This window comes from Cervus canadensis, chromosome 8 (assembly GCF_019320065.1).
Source record: "Cervus canadensis isolate Bull #8, Minnesota chromosome 8, ASM1932006v1, whole genome shotgun sequence".
NCBI lineage: Eukaryota > Metazoa > Chordata > Mammalia > Artiodactyla > Cervidae > Cervus > Cervus canadensis.
Window position 1 is genome coordinate 75,250,644 of NC_057393.1, and position 17,337 is coordinate 75,267,980.

Below are 17,337 nucleotides of genomic sequence, written 5' to 3' on the forward strand. Positions count from 1 at the left end.
CCCATTTAGTCTCTATCGTTTACCTGATGAATGAATTTAGAAATCTGGATGGCCGAGCCTCTTGGGTTGCCCTCTTGCAAAATGAAATGACTACCTCATGGTATTATGGTTACACGAAAGGTCCAAGTGAGTTGTCAGCACTAGTTTCACTACTGCCTTTATTAGGACCATTTTAGTACAGATACCTAGAGTCTGTCGTAAAGAGTGAAGAAATAGAAAAACAAATATCATACATTAACTCATACAAGTGGAATCTAGAAAAATATTATACATGTACTTATTTGCAGGGTAGGAATAGAGACGCAAACAGAGTGGACATGCGACACGGGAGGAGGAGGGAAAGGTGAGACAGACAGACTAGTGTTGACATATATAACGACCACATGTAAAAGAGATAGCTGGTCGGAACCTGTAGTATAGCACGGGGAGCTCAGCTCGGTGCTCTGGGATGACCTAGGTGGGTGGCATGGGGTGGTGTGGGATGGAGGTTCAAGAGGGAGGGGATATATATACACACACACACACACATACACATATAGCTGATCCACTCTGTTGTACAGCAGAAACCAACAGCATTGTAAAGCAATTATATTTCCATTAAAAAAAAGAAGCCACTTAACACTTGAAACTAACACAACACTGTACATAAACCATACTCCCAATAAAATTAAAAAAAAAAAAAAAAGAAGCCAATAAAATCATTTTAGACCAGAGGTCAGGCAAATGTTTTCTGTAAAGGGCCAGACGATAAATATGTTAGGCTCTGTGCATATGTTCCAACTAATCGGCTCCTCCAGGATAGTGTGAAAGCTGCCAGAGACAATTTGTAAACAAGTGGCTGTGGCTGTGTGCCAATAAAACTTTATTGACAAAACAGGCAGCAGGTCAGATTTGGCCCATAAGCCTTAGTAGGCCTGTAAGCCCCATTTTCTACTTGTCCTCAGCCATTCTGATGATGTAAATCAGCTCTGAAGATGCTATGAGGGGTTTAATGGGATCTAGACTAGTAGCCCTCTTCAATGGGTGTCAGTGGACAACGTCTCACCTGTTGACTAGATTCACCAAGATTAGGTTCAGCTCAGAAATCATGCCAAAAGGAGAATGCTCCCACCTCTACATCCTACCAAGAAACCTCATACCAATCTTCACCAGAATCTCTCTAGCCCTGAGTTCAAAATGCCTCCACAGATCTTCCAGGTAAGAGCAGGCACCCATCATAGGTCCCTGTATTTTGCCTTCACCAGGCTAACCAGGCCACAAAATCACCTGTTTATTTAGGATTGTTTGATTAGCTGTGCCTTTACTGTCCACCCAACAAGAAACCCCAGGACGGCAAGAGCTACCTGGCTTCCTACCAGTCTCTCCAGGAACCAGCACGACCTGCACACAGATGCCACTCTGGAGGGAGAGGCTGGGCCTCCTTGCCTGTCAAACTGCAGAGGTGCCTGGCGCCTCGCGTGGGCCTGTGGGAGCCGGTGAAATGCCTTAGTGCATAGGTGTATGGTAATACCATCAAATTAACGCGTGTACCAGTCAACAGCCAATCTGATCGCTTAGTACTGAGACAGCAGGATAGAAGCTTTTAAGAACCATATGCTGAATAAATTAATAAAAGACCAAAAGAAACTCTTCATAAAGGCTCAGACAAAGTATAAGTCAGTATATTATGAAAATCCTGATTTTAATTCTCAATCTATTCTAAATAGGGGGACACAAAAATCCCCTGGTGGAATTCAGAACCAGGTGTTTTCAATTCTGCATGAGTCTTACCTATATGTGACTTTGGGTAGGTTACTCAAGACCTCTTTCGGACCCAGCTGCCTCATCCATAAAGTATGGAAATATCACAATACTATCAACCTTGGAGAATTTCTTTGATAATTAAATGAGTATTTGATTTGTATGTTAATATATGTGTAATGCCTGACACGTTATAGATACCCAATTGTCAAAAAAACATCGTAACTTCATTGAAAACACTGTGGGTGAAACTTTTGCAAATGGTTTTGGAAAAGAGCAAGTTAGGACACTTTCTTTGGGTTGTGCATCTGAAAGGAGGAGGTGTGAATGTGGTTCCAAGATGACAATGTATGGAGATGGGGTTTCTCTGTTCTGTATAAATCAATCAGGCTGCCTTTTCCTTCTTCCTATGGGACAGTGAGTAACATGAAAACATAAATCTTTATCTGGGCATCAGTCATTGTGTTCACTGTTATATCCCAGTGCAAGGAACCTGCACATAGTAGGCTTGCAATAATCACTTCTGAATTAAAGAAATCATCCATGAAAATCAAATAGTGGCAGAAATGCCAATTCCGTTTATCACCAAGAGTGCCATCTTAGCAAAGCTTTCCTTGAGACAATATAAATATCCCTATCAGAGGGCCCACCTAGCTCCAGGAAAAAAATTGGAAATGAGGGTAATAAAGGTAAGGTCCAGAGGGGACCCTGAATATCAAGCCTGGTTTCCATGTAATCACTCACATTTTGGTAAGTATCTCATCATTAGAATAAAGGCCACACCCTTCATCATTGATTTCATAAAAGTGATGTCCCACAGAGCCACCGCTAAGGCCTACTGGTGTTAGCCTGCTGGTGCAGGACAGGGTACTGGGATGGCCCACCTGAGCACACCCATGGGAAGCACTTGCCTGCTTTCCTCAGACTGTCGCCTCAAGAGAGCAGTCCCTTTCCGAAGCAGCAGGCCACTGTACCTGAGGGACTGGGTTCTGGTTCTACCCGTCACTCACTGGCTCTGAGCACATCCCCACGATTGTTCTGAGCCTCAGTCTCTTCATCTATTACATAAAGGGGGCTTGACTTGAATAGCCTGTGAGTCTATTAAAACATCCAAGGCTCATCAGACAGGAGCCTTTTCCTTATACAGCCATGGCAAGTCTTCGTGGTCATCTCAATAACAATGCCAAGAGCTGTCTGGCCAGTCCTGCCTACCACCACACACATCCGGACAGACGGCAGAGGCAGAGGGACCAGCTGCACCCATGGACAGGCCAACGTTCCAGCCAGGAAAAGATCGCAGGACGTTATCACAACCAACTCTGCATCAGACTCCTTCACCACAGGTCAATGGCCCTCATTCCAGAGGACGTTTCCAATCAGAATGCTGCCAAAGTTGGGTTGTCACAGAAGAAAAACAACTAAACCTGGGCCTTCATTAAGGAAAGTCTGCCACTCTGTGCTAAGTCACTTCAGTCATGTCTGACTCTTTGCGACCCTACAGATTGTAGCCCACCAGCCTACAGGCTCCTACAGGTTACCATGCCCTCCTCCAGAAGATCTTCCTGACAAAGGGATCAAACCCACATCTCTTAAGTCTCCTGTGTTGGCGATGGGTTCATTACCACTAGCGCCATCTGGTAAGCCCCAAGGAAAGTCTGAGGACAAGGTAATAAGTGAGAACGTTTTTATTCTTTGGTATAGTATCTTGCTACTTTGCCTTTTTTCCCCAATGGTACTCAGAGCTGAGCTCAAATTAGGTGATGGCAAGCAAAGCTTGGACTAAACGGAAAACCAAAATGATTTCCATTTCTGATGTTCCACGAGGAATGTGGAGCAGCCTAGCAACAAGTAACTTGGTCTGTTATCTCTGTAGTGTTCATGGCTTCCCTTGTGGGAATAAAACACACACAAACACACAACACCATATATACATATCTGTATATATACACACACACACTTTATTATGCACACACATTTTTGAGCTTCCCATGTGGCTCACTGGTGAAGAATCTGCCTGCCAAACAGGAGACGCAGGTTCAATCCCTAAGTGGAGAAGATCCCCCGGAGAAGGAAACGGGAACCCACTCCAGTATTCTTGCCTGGAAAATTCTAAGGACAGATGAGCCTAGTGGGCTACAGTCCATGGGGTCACAAAAGATTTGGACAGGACTTAACAACTAAACAACAACAAATACATATTTTTAAACATATTCCTTAAGAAGAACACAAAAAAATAGCAAGATTAAAGTATTTGCACTTAGTTCTTTGTCTCTAGTTATACTGTGTTCTTTTGTGCTGGTAAAACAACATGTGCTTTAATTAACAAATATCTGTAAATAATTTACTTGCTTTTCAAACCCAACAGAACAATGGGGTCGATTTTCACATATATTTACCCAGCACGCATGCTGGGTCCTAAGCCAGACTCTCCCATTGTTCAATAACTACATCAAGCTGTCCAACTCTTGCTGCCCTCCGTGATGCAGGGGTTGGGGGTGCAGGGGGCTAGAAGCCCAAGTCTCAGAAGCCACTTGCCATTTTGCAAGACCTCAGAAGGCAAGCACATAGTGCTGTCCAGCCCAAGCTACAACAAACTCCTATGATCTCCAACCCTGGAGCCTTCTGCAAGGGAAGTGAAAGTGTGCCAGGGCTAAGGGCATTGGAGTAATGGCTGCTAGATGCAGGCGTTCTGCTATCCTCTGACCCCCGACAGCGTGAGGCCCCAGAACCTAAGACACGATGTATGAGGTCCGTGAATCACCAACCGCATCTAGGCTCTTCAGGGTTAAAACTGGGCGCCGTGTGTGCAGTGCAAAGAAAGATGTTAAATCAAATGAGAATGACTGCTCTAGGACTGGAGGCACTATTATTTTGAATAAGATTGAAAAGGCCAGAAAAAGCAATTCAAAAACATTTCAATTATGTATTTCCCAGAACTACATCTTTGAGCAACTAATGCAAATGTTACCACCACAATAAAACTTCTTCCCACATAAAAGCATATAAAACAGGTTGAACAGCATATACTTTATATATCATATGCATATTTTTGACTATTAATAAAAAATTCAAAATCTATGTATGCTTTACTCTCCTAAGCAATACAGTAATTATGATTAAGGGACAGGCAGCACAAAAAGAGCCAATTTATCTTACTCGCGCTCAGGAATACTATTGTGTAACTAAGCAACTAAAGACAAAATATGGTCTAATTAATTCACTCCTATGCTTATTTAAAAGACACAATTAGAACATTTTTATTTTCCAGCCTGCACAGTAGCTCAACATGCTTGAGGGTGTAGAAAGCAAAGCCTATTATTCTCAAAGACAAGAGTTTAATGTTTAGTGCCACTGATCAGGCTTGGAACTCAACTCTGGGGAGGAGGGGTGTACATCATAGTCAGGGTGTGCTCGAGTCATGAGAAAGGAAAGGCAGTGGGGGTTGGGGTGGGGGGACATTTCTGGGGCCACTAAATTGACCAGTGGTTTCTACCCCCTTTTTGTCTCTGCACACGGATGGATATGAGACCCTGAACATGATGGTCATGTGCACAAGGACACTCACCACTGCGAGTCAATTTTATACAGCCACCAAGATTCTACAGGAAATTCATGCAATTAAAACACACATCCTGGTCTGTGTGATAAATGTCAAATATCCATCTCTAATGCAGCTAACAGTGCATCTGATTTTAAAAGCAGAATTAATTTACACAAGTATATACTAGAGACTTATGCCATTAGCATGTTCCAAAGCACCCTTTCAATAATCGCATGTTTGAAATGTGTCATCCAAATGGACACTCACAGTCCAGGACATTAGCCACGCTCTTTGAAGGCCCAAGCCTGGCCCAAGTTCTAACCTCCAGGAAGCCAGCAAAGATCATGGTAACACTAAAAATAGCCAAGCCATCCTCACGCAAGGGCATGGGAGCAGATTTTTCAAGAAATGCAGGAATCCATGACCACATTTCTGAGAGGCCAATGAATCCTTAAGCCAACAATCAATAAATTTATTTTAAATTTATTTAAAAGCCAAGCCAACGGGTAATCACTAGCTACAATATTATTCTGAGTGGAAGATGGCAAATATCCAACCACCCTGGCTATAAAAAAATGACAAGCAAATGCATTTGATTCCAGCGATTATATCCTGGATATTGGTTAAAACTAGACGTTGATAAATGAGCCTGAGTCCTGTAAAACTAGATGCCACTATGAACATTATGCTTTATTAATAATTAATAACAAAGTATTTACATGTATGGACTCATGTACTTCATAAAAATAGCATTTCCTTAGTATGTGCCTGATACTCAATGCCAAGAGAGGTTTTAATTGCTTACAATTTTGATTTGTCATCGGACATATGGCCTCATCAAGACCATCGGTCTGAGAAACATGCTAGTTTACAGAAACTGCCAACTAACACTCAGGTAAGAAGTGACTTCTCTTCCCTCAAGTTTTATCTTTTCACAGTTTGCCATCCAAAGCCTGACTTAAAAAAAAAAAACCTTTACTTATCTTTTAATAAAATTGCTTTTGGCCACCCCACATGGCTTTTGGGATCCTAGTTCCCTAACCATGGATTGAACCAGGCCCTTGGCAGTGAAAACAAGGAATCCAAACCATTGGACCACCAGGGAACTTCCCCAAAGTCCTGACTTTTTATGGACTGATAGCTGAAGACTGAAAAAGTGCTCAAAAAGGTGGGAGATGCTGGCTCTCGCCTGATCATTCAGTCCCATATAGTCACTAATTTCTTTGGTGAGTTCTCCTAAAAAGAAACTTTTTGCACTTCTTCACACCTTATGGTGCAAAATGATAATAGATTTTAGAAGACAAAGAAGTGTGAGGTGGGCTGCTGGAGCTGGGCCACAGGTGAATGACCTTCTGTAAGAAAGAAAGAAATTGGGTCAAGCTTAAAGAGAGCAGGTTGTGGGGAAGACGATATTTTAATTATGTCATTCAGTCCTTCAATAGGTACTTGACAAATGCACTGAATACTGTGCAGAGACCCAGAGATGAGTAAGGCACAACCTTCCACCCCTAATAACAGCACTGCGGTGGGAGCAGGGATGATGGGATGATGAGCACAGAAAAAGAATACAGATACCACAGATGGCACGTGAAGCATGATGTGCAAACTACATGGGCGGTTAAAACTAACCACTGGACTCTAAGTCCCCTGACGGCAGAGGTGCTTGTCTGTCTTGTTCACTGCTGTATCCAGGGGCCTAGAACAGGCTCTGGCACAAAGCAGGTGCTCTATAAGTATGCATGGATTGAATGAATCTCAAAGGTGAAGGCAGTACTTCCTAATTTCCACAAAGATAATGAAAGACTACAAATAGTGACTTCAGTTCATCTCCACTTAACTAAGGGGCACAGAATCCGACAGCTTTTCTGTGACCAGTATCTGTCTATGGGAGCAGACTAAGAGATTTTTGAGGGTTGGGCTATTCTCCATTACCCTCTCTACCTGGTTGTCGAGCACCTAGTAGGTCTTCAGTCAATGTTTAATTGACAATGATTAATACATTTGTTTTCCAAAAACATGTAGACAGTGAGCTTTCTTTTCAAAACATATTGCATTTATTGTCAGCACAATTCACTAGTGTGTTATATAATATATTGCTTTTACATTTTTAAAAAACGTGTTGATCTCACCTCTCTATCAAGATTGATAAGCTTCTTAAGAAAAAGAGCTACATCATGAATTGTTTCACATCCATCTCTATACCTAGCAAAGCACTGAGCACATGGTTAGCACTCAACAAGTAGCCTTTATTAACTCAGGATAGATGAATCCAACATTGGCTGGAATTAGGATCTTAACCACACAAAATAAAACTTAGTGTACATTTTACTGATTCTCAAATTTTAACATCCGAGGCTCAAAGCTGAAACAGAATTCTGTATATATGAATGTTTTTGACATATTGAAGTATTCCTTCTATTACTGGATCTTGCTCCAAAGCCAAGTAAGAAAGACAAAAAGGTACACAGTCACATTCCTTATTTCAGATCAACTCTATAGGCCAGGGGTCAGCAAGCATTTTCTATAAAGGGCCAAAGAGTAAATATTTTCCACTGTGTGGGCCATATGGTCACTGTCATAACTATTCAACTCTGACATTATAGCATGAGAGCAGCTATAAACAATACATAAACAGTCTGACTGTGTTCCAGTAAAACTTTATTTACAAAAGCAGACAGTGGGCCAGGTTCGGCCCTCAGGCCTTAGTTTGCTGATGCCTGTCACAGTCCAGTAAACTCTCTCCATATAATTCATTGGTTTTCACCCTGGTTCTAAAGGGCCTGCTACGCAAAGTATAAAGATATTCCTTCTCTTAGCGTAAGATCATTACTAACAATAAATAATAACTATTATAACAGCGTCCATCATTTGTTTCAGGACTTTTAGTATTACTAATTCTCCTGGCAAAGGTAGAAACCTTTAAATCCATTTGACAGAAGAAGAAACTGAGGCTTAGAAAAAGTTAAAGAAATTGACCAAGGCTAGTGACGACCCTGAGGTGATCTCAGAAACTTCTAAAAAATCAGCTCATGGAAACAAACCAGAGGCTGAGAGGCCACCCACGGGGGAAGCAAGGACAGTCCGGCACCTGAATTTCAGAATGTGTCTGTGATACGATCAGGCAATCTAAAAAATCCTGCTGATCCAGTTAACAGCATACTTCAATAATAAAATGTAAATCCTTAAGGAGCCTTTTATAATGGCAACACAGCTAAATCCACCATATGGATGAAAGCCAGCCTGATCTGGGGTGACTTGAATCAGCTATATGTTCTAGTAAACTAACCTATACGTCACCCTCTCATAGAGAAAAGCTTTCTTTAGGAAGGTCCAAGGCAGTGGTCTCAAACTTTAATGAGAACAATAATACTAATATTAATGATAGTAATAATGAGTAAATTATTTTAGCAATTCTACTATTTCCCACCTTAGTTGTAAGCACTTTATATATATTAGCTCATTTAATCCTTAAAATAATCCTAGGAAGTGGGCTCTCTATTCCCATTTTACAGATGAGAAAACTGAGGCACAGAGTTTAACTTGCCCAAGATCCACACAGAGAGAGCAAGACAATTTAAAATGCAGAATTCTGGATCCCAATTCCAGAGATTCTATATAAATTAATTTCAATAAGGGCTTGGGAATATGCATTAAAATTTTTTTTTAACTAGATAGTCAAACCACTGTTAGAAACCCTGGCTGCATGCTAGAATCTGTAATGACCAGATATGCTTGATCCTGACTCTCTGACAACACTGGCTTACACATCCACATTCATGTTGCAGGGGACCAGCAAGCCTTGTAGAATCCACCCCATGAAATTCAAGCTCGTACATCCACCTATTTTAAGAGGGTATATTGCCAATAGATTAAGCACTTGGCAAACTGAAAAGGAATATAATCAGAAGTTACCCAGTAACAGAGCCAATTACCCACCTACTTTGCCATTTTCCTCCCCTGAAGAGCTACTGGCTGAATATGGCAATTGTAGGTAATTACCAGACACTTAACTCCTTGCATATGGCCTTGCTCTTCACTTTCATAATTCAAAACAGTATCATGATGAGGCCCAGAAGACTCCACATAGACCTAAGTTACTATGTTTCTTATTTATAAATTAAGAATATCTAAAGACCCCTATAATCATAACTCTTTTCTATTCATTTAATTTATAGTGATAAAGTAATTTTGCCCATAATAATGTCTCAGTATATATAACAATCTCCAGTCAGCCTTACTATTGTTCCCTCCCATTTTACAGCTGACTAAACTGAGGCTCAGAGCATTTAGGACTGTTCAAGGTCAAACAAATAGTAAACTGTAGAATCAACATGTGACTCTCTGGAATGCTTCTCCTTCACACCAGCTGCCAGTACCCTAAGTACGTGCAGGAAGCAGGGATATAAGCAGTCCAGACATTAGAAAAATTATCTAAACTAGTAATAAATTGTTAATGATTATTAATAATGGTATTAAATGTAACTGTTGTTGTTATATGCCACTGACTACGATTATCTGAACTTTATAGAATAAGAATGATTCTGCTACCTAAATATCTGGTGACCTTTAGCAAAGCTGACTAACTAGTCATAGTTCTAAAATGTACAAGGAACTGCCCACATGAGTATCCACTTCTAGAATGTAACATGATGTATTCAAGCTCTAGTTTCAAGACTAGGTTTCAGTGGGAAAAATACACCAAACCTAAAATTTAAGAAGGTCTAGATTCTAGCAAGTGACCTCTGACAAACCACATAATGTCTGCAAGCCTGTCTCCAGCTGTAAAATGGACACACAAAGTCCTGCCTTATCTAGCCTCCTACAATTACTGCAAAGATCAATAAGAAACTTTCCCTCCCACGCCAAAAAAAAAAAAAAAAAAAGTATTCTAAAGATCATAGCACACCACACAGGGACGCTATTTCTAACCTCACACAGTGATAATTTTCCTGTTTTTAGAACTGACGTCTTCATATTTCAAGAAATCATAAAAAGACAGAATGGTTCTCTTAAACCAAAAGACCATACTGAGTCCTGGCTGTCCTTTCGAAATGGATGCTGATGTCAGCTCAATCAAGAAATTATTAACCTCCATTTGGCTACTTTAAATAAACTGCCCTGGCTGATTAAATGTGCTAAACATTTTCTCCAAGTAACAGTGCACATCACCATGAAACCCTCCTCTTCCAGTTATGCACTGCAAATGGCAAATGCATCATTCAAAACTATTTAAAATCAATAATAAAATCATTTCACTGTATATAAACAACTTAATAGAGTTAAGTGAAAACAAAGCAAGGGTCTTAATGAGAGGGCCCTGTTGCCCCCTCTAGGTGCCAGAGGTAAATGCTGGTTTCTGTGGGCTCTCCTCCAGAGAAGACTGCTGTTGCTATTCTGCTAATGAATGACTAACTTAGGCCAGGGGGGAAATGACATCACCAGGGTGGAAAACCGATCTGCACTGGGAAACTTTCTACCTGCTTTACATTTGTCATAATTATTTTGCACAATGTAGCCTGTATTTGCATAATTTTGAGGCGTGTCATTATCTCAATTGAAAATTGTTTTAATATGGCTGAATAATTCACAATGACATCAGCCAAAGTCCTAATGAAATATACAAGTATAATCATACAGCTAATTACCAGCCGTGTTAGCATTAAAAAACAAATCATGCATAATATTAGGCGATGTATATGCAGCTGAGGATTATAAATAGAGCCATCTCCCTCCCCCAAACCCCTAGAGTTTACTTTTAAATAGCAAGATTAATTTTCTCAGGTATGGCTCATATAGCAATGACGAAATGCAAAGATCATTAAAATGGTTCGCTTACATTTCCCCATAAAGAATATATTTGTAAAAAATCGTGTATTTGAAAATATATCTGTTCACTATCAGCAGTTCTACCAGATGCAATCTTTGCCTAATATTTCTTTTACTCTTAAGTCAGAATTCACTATTTAATTACACAACAGAAATTAAAACTGGACCAAGTGGGGTCAATTCAGGGTCTTTAAAAAATATTCCCCTTTCAATTAAAAAAAAAAATAGCGTGGCCACAAAATATCCCATAAAACACTGAATAATTTCCTTCTGGGTTTAGTCAGAAGTCTATTAGGCACCAGCTCTTTTCTGGATATTTAATCCTTCCCTTTTCCAGATCACAGGCCATGTTGAAGTAATAAATTTGAAAAGCAAATAATAAGAAATCAGGAGGGGGGGGGAGGAGGAGGAAGACAGCTGCGCAGGAAAGTTGGGTCGGGGGAGGGGGCCCGAGACCTTGGCAGGAGAAAAGAGCTCAACCTGTTGGTAGGTTGCAGGATTTTTCACAGTATTTCCAAACAACACCTTTGTAAAATTGCCGGCAGACGTCGGGAAATGTGAACGTTTAAAAACCAGAGCTGGCGGGGAGGGGGGAGGGGGGAGGGCGGAGGGCGGAGGGCGCGGGGGGGGGGGGTGTTCGGAGAGGAGGGAGGGGCTTATTTCCGAAGAGGCAGATCGGAGGGCGAACGTTTTGACGAACTCCAGTAATTAACCAGCAGAGACCACTGATGGGTAATTCGATTCCCCGGAGAAGGAGTGAACTGGAGATGCCAAAAGTACAATCAACTCCATCAGACCAAGGAATTCTAGAAGGACTGGCAGGCAGCTAGCTTCGAGCTCCGCTCCGGGATGAGTTAAACGGAGAACCATTCATTTAACAAAAAGATCCTTACACCTACCTCGAAAGCTCGAGAGCCTGGCACAGACAGAGCTAGCTGCCCTCAAAAGTCTGAGTTTGATTACCGTGCTCTCGCTTGGACAACACAAAGCCTTGCCAGGCGGCCGCGCAGTGGGCACAGCCTCCCCAAAATAGTTCCCCCGGTAGGTACCACGGCGCTGAGGTCGGTCAGCTGACGAGGGGAGCCCGCAGAACTGCGGTCACACATGAAATGACAGAGCCGAAGAGAGGCGGCCGCCCCGGCGCCCGGTGACAGCGGGCTCACCTCGGGCGTCCTCCCAGGAACGCGACGAGCGCCCCCGCGGCCGCCCAGAAACGTGCCAGGGAGGCTCGGTTCCTCTCCACCCTCCCCGGGAGCGCCGTCTGGGCACGGAGGACGCCGGACCCGCAGGGCCAGTGGGCGAGCACACACCCCTCTGCATTTCCCTCCCCGGTCCGCGTCCCCCACATCCCCAAAGATCGCGCTGGAAGACGTCCACTTTGCGTGGAGTAATTGAAAAGTAAAACATCAAATGGTCTGTCCGGGGAGAGGGGGTGGGGACGAGAGATAGTTGTTAATGCTTAACGTGTTTGTGCCGGTTACACGACCGCTTTGAAATCCGCCCGGGCAGATCTGCAAGTTATTTGAATGTATTATTCCAGTACCTGTCATTTATCACTTTATTCAACACGTCTTTGCCAACTCAATAGCTTTTGATCTCACTCTGCCTCCATTTCGTAATTTCCGCCCTCTTAAACATATCAAATACTTACTTTAAAAAAAAAAAAAAAAACAAAAACGTGAACAATATCGAAACCCACCGAAAGAAATCCACCCATCCCCGACCGAGCCAAACTCGAAGGTAAATTTTCAAAAAGCAAAAAATATAAAAAGCATGTGATGTTCAAGCGGCAGCAGAAAGATCACACACACGCGCGCGCGCACGCACACACACACACACACATCCTTGAACAAAACCCTTCTCGAACAAGTTATTTGATCTTGACTAAAATCAGCAGTTGGATCCTCTTTGTAAAGCTGACAGCCAAACTCTGACAATGGCAAAATACTCGAGCCCCAGCTAGTGGCGCTACCCCTTTAAAAAAGAAGTCGATCTTGCTTGCCTGCAGAAGTGAATACAGTATTTTCAAGCTTGCCCTGTAATAAGCATTACTACGGGAAAAAATAATAAAGAAAGAAGAGAGGGAGATATAAGTTTACCACCTCGCCGTGGTCGCTATTTCTGCCCTGGGGAGTGTCTTCTGGGAGGAAATAAAGTTTAGAGCTGGATAAAAGTTGCCGGCTGGTCCTCTCTTCCCACAACAGCTGGAGCTCCGCTATGCAAATCGGATCCTTTGGCGTACATCTTACAAAGAAAAAGTCGCCAAGGGACAAAATTCTTGGTTTGCCTTCAAGGTGGAATTGAAAAGCCTTGTAGAAAATGTAAGGTCCGTGCAAGCCACACGGTGAGCCGACCCACTGCAGGGGGAAAAAAAGCACCGAATAAATAATGTAGACATCAGAGCACAAACGTCTATTCCCAGACACATTTACACACAGACATCCACTCTTAATACAGAAGAGCCAACAGATATAAAGCTGGGTGGAAAAATAATAGAGCCCACAAATTTTCTGCCTCCCTTAAAAAAAAAAAAAAAAAACTCCGGCCCCCCACCCCCACCCCCCGCCACCTCTCCCTACCTCTCCATCTGAGGCGGTAAAATTACATTATGTATGTATGATCAGGGATTTTTTAAAACAATAAAAATGATTTGGGGGATGTAGAGGGTAAAAGTTTGGTGAAAAGTTTGTGGGGGGCGTGGGTGGGTGCAGAGGTGTGGGTGAGCCGGGGGGCTGGGGGGTGCCGGGGGGTGCCGGGATCGGAAGAGCGGAGGAGAGCGAAATACCTGGAGTGAGTTGGGCTCCATCTCGACGTTCTGAATTGATTGAACTCAACATTCTCTCCAAACTTGTTGGCTTGAATGGATTGCATCAGGTCCTGGAAGGGAGACACATTCTCTGCCTTCAGCCGGCGTACTGTCTCAATATAAAACTAAGTTCTTGCCTCCCCTTCGCCACTAAAATGATTAAAATTATGTCCTAATATTTCTCTGACGTCTCAATTTTCAGCTCCTGTTAGAACTATGTAGGTTTCCTTCTAAATGTGGGTTGATCAAATTCATAATCGACAGAAAGGCTCCGTCCGATCTCGGCGGGAAGCAGATGGATCAAGGCAAAAAATGGATAGGGAGGTTTGTAAAAATAAATTCTACCCTAAAATTGTGTGAAGATGCTCTCTCCCTCTTCTCAATCTCCCTTGTCTAGCGATGTCGTTTGATGAAATTTTTGGAGGAGACGAGAGCTAGCGAGCTCCGCTGTGCATCTGACAGGACCTGCTTGTATATGTCTAATATAAAGAACATTTCCTGCAGAGATTCCGGGGCGCTGCTCCTCTTTCTAATGCTCCTTAGCAGATTTGCTGTTATTAGACATGTAGATTTGTTTGATAGTTAAATTACGCTTCCTCACTGCCATGTTTTCGAGAACTAATCTGTTAAATTATCTTTTGATGCCTATTTACGTGGAAGGGAAAAGTGGGTTATCGATTATATAAACATATAAATATTAATGCATTTGTTCGCTTCGCAAAAAAAAAAATACTCAGAAAAAAAAAAAACAGAACAGAAAGACAAGTGAGCAGCGCACACACATCTCAGGATTTTGCAAACAATATTGAACGGACAGCGACTGCATTTAGGGACTGGAACAATAAACGATGCATGATAAATCAATAAATGCGAGCAGCGAGTCTGCTCGGAATATGAATTCAGGCTCCTGGTTCTGCGTGTGCATTCTTTAATTTTGAAGTATATACACTAGTACGTGTTTACAATGCTGATGGACGCCAAGGGCGCTCTCAAATGATAATGTGTTTATATAACCCAGCGCTACAGGGATAATATACTGACTCCTACCCCACCCCCAACCCCTCCCCCGCCAAAAAGGGAGGGGAGCTTCCTCAATAATAGTTTGAAACTGAAAAAATCCATTTGCAAACTAGTTAAATACAACCAGAAATTAAGCTGTTGAAAACCGGGGGCATGAACCGTAAGACAATAAAGGCTTTAAATGTGTATATTTATTGTTCTGGAGCCCTGGAGCATTGCGAGGTTTGCATGCACGGCTATTATGCAAACACAGAGAAACTTAAGAGCGACAGAACAAGGAACAGGCAGAGACTGCAAAGCCCTCGCTCGCTCCGACCCAGCTGCCGGTCCTCCGCGAGGCTAGATTGCATTTTCGCAGTGTTGATGTAAAATGGTGTACTCGCTTCCCCCACGCTCCCCCACCCCCTTCCCCGCTCTCCTCCCACTCCTTTCAGTATCACCACCCCCCGCCCCGATTTTATTATATTGGCACCAATCTTTCCAAAGTGAGTCTGGCATGCTAAAAAAGTAAACATGTACTATATGGGGAATAAGGTCTGTATAGTATGACAGTTGAAACTTGATCTGTGATAAAATTACAGGATGTTGAAATTACTAGTAAGCTATTTTTAACGCTTTCGCAACGTTTCACCTCTAGTCACAGCATCTAGTTGAAACAGGATTACTTTAATGAAAATTATATTCACATGGCTGAAGTTAATACACTCGGCAGAGCACAAATGCCTAATATTCAGTGACTTGAGGTGGAAAGACCCTCTGTGTGTATTTTTATGCTTTTTCATAACGTCTGCGTCCGCTGCAGTAAGAATTAGGGCACTTAAACATTATCTAAACCACATTTTTGATTCAGAACATGGGGAAGTAATAAAAGGCAAGATCTATCTCGTTTCTATACACACAGAGATAAACGCAAGAAAATGGCAGATCCTCCAATTACAATAAGTAATAAAAGCCCATGCCAAAGAGCCGGTATTCTGAAAGATGTCGAAAACTATTTTAATAATTTAAAGTAATATTACAACTCTGCACCATGAAGGACAGTGTAACAATTCTCAGCCTCCCATCTTTTGCATTAGCCAAATTATGACTTGCACATCACTCTTTAATTATCTTCCTTGAAATTTCATCTGATCTTTCTATTTTATAAACATGGGTTACAAAGAGAAATTACAGCTCTCTGGCGCTTTCTCTCTCTTTTTAAGTTTATGATGCTTACTGCAGACGTTTGATTAGAATAACCCATTTTGTTCATTTTTTTTACATATGAATGGATTTGACTGAAGGGCATTTTACATAATTTTTTAAAAATATGAGAGACACCTAAGGCTTCAGTTAGTCTCTGTCCTGTTAGTGTAAATATACACATCCAGTTCAAGAAATCCTATGTTAAAAAACTTGAGTTGCAGTATTTTGACAAGATCATATTTGAGATCGACTGTGAGTCAGTTTCCTGTATGACCAACGCAGCAGCATTTATGCAGGAAACCTCAACAGAATGCCTGAGGGTATCCCTCGATTGTATATTAAATCTCTCTCTTTAAAAATACATAGCTCCTCATAGCATCTAAGCAACTTCTGCTGGTTTTGGTGCTATTAAGTCTTTAAGGGTCTGTAAGGAACTTCACTTAATTAAAAACCCTGTTTCTCTGTCTCTTCAAGGTAGGTGCTGAACTAGGCTGCAAGCTGCCTGACTCTCAACAAGGTTTTTGAGATGTTAACAATTGCAGCGATCTAGGTCTGAATATTTTTGAATATCTACAACCTTGTAATCAGATGGAAGCTAAATTTCAAAACTGAATCACAGGGACTGTCTTATTTTAGCAGCAGCAGCACCACCCCCATGAACATAATAAAATCTAATAAATCAAACTTCAGGTCCAATCCTGTGAATGACTTTCAAAATTAAAGATCACAATGGTGTGTTTACAAAAACAAAACAAAAAATCCTGTATTTTCTTTCTTTAATATTATGCTTGATAGGCACCTGTAAATTATCTATGTAACAAATATCCATACAAAGAAAGTTTCAATTAAGATAAGGAGATTGTATTGAAACAGTTCTTTGAAGTAATGTAGTTAATAGCCTGTTTGATTTCTGCTTGTGAGAGAGTAATAACGTGGATTCAAGGCTCCATCAATCACAGAGCAGATGTAAGACTTGAGACACCGACACCCAGGGGAATAGAGGCAAACTCCTGCAGTGCAGGGTCCTTGGGCTAATGTAAAGTAAATACTCATAAACAGATTGAATGTTGTAAGAAGACAATCCATTCAGGACAGTTATAATCATGAAAGCAACTGCTTTATTTATCTATAAAAAAGCTTGTACACAGCTGGGACTCACTGTGTATAAAAGAAGAGTAGGAAAAAAGCAGTATATGTTTATACCACACACTATTTCTGG

At 41.7% G+C, this 17,337-nt stretch overlaps 1 protein-coding gene across 2 annotated transcripts in view; it reads right to left on the reverse strand.

Annotated features, from left to right (window-relative positions):
* Positions 1-14,050, reverse strand: part of ARID5B (AT-rich interaction domain 5B) — a 188,096-nt gene extending 174,046 nt beyond the window's left edge. The window contains exons 1-2 of one of the 2 annotated variants that reach the window (XM_043476869.1): positions 13,893-14,050; positions 13,210-13,464 (exon numbers count right to left, since the gene is read on the reverse strand). In XM_043476869.1, coding sequence (XP_043332804.1) covers positions 13,210-13,464; positions 13,893-13,913 — 276 coding nt within the window. In that variant the 5' untranslated portion in view covers positions 13,914-14,050. Of the gene's footprint in view, positions 1-12,006; positions 12,124-13,209; positions 13,465-13,892 lie in introns of those variants that run through there. The other variant, XM_043476870.1, reaches the window with a different exon arrangement.
* Positions 14,051-17,337: the final 3,287 nt, after the last annotated feature.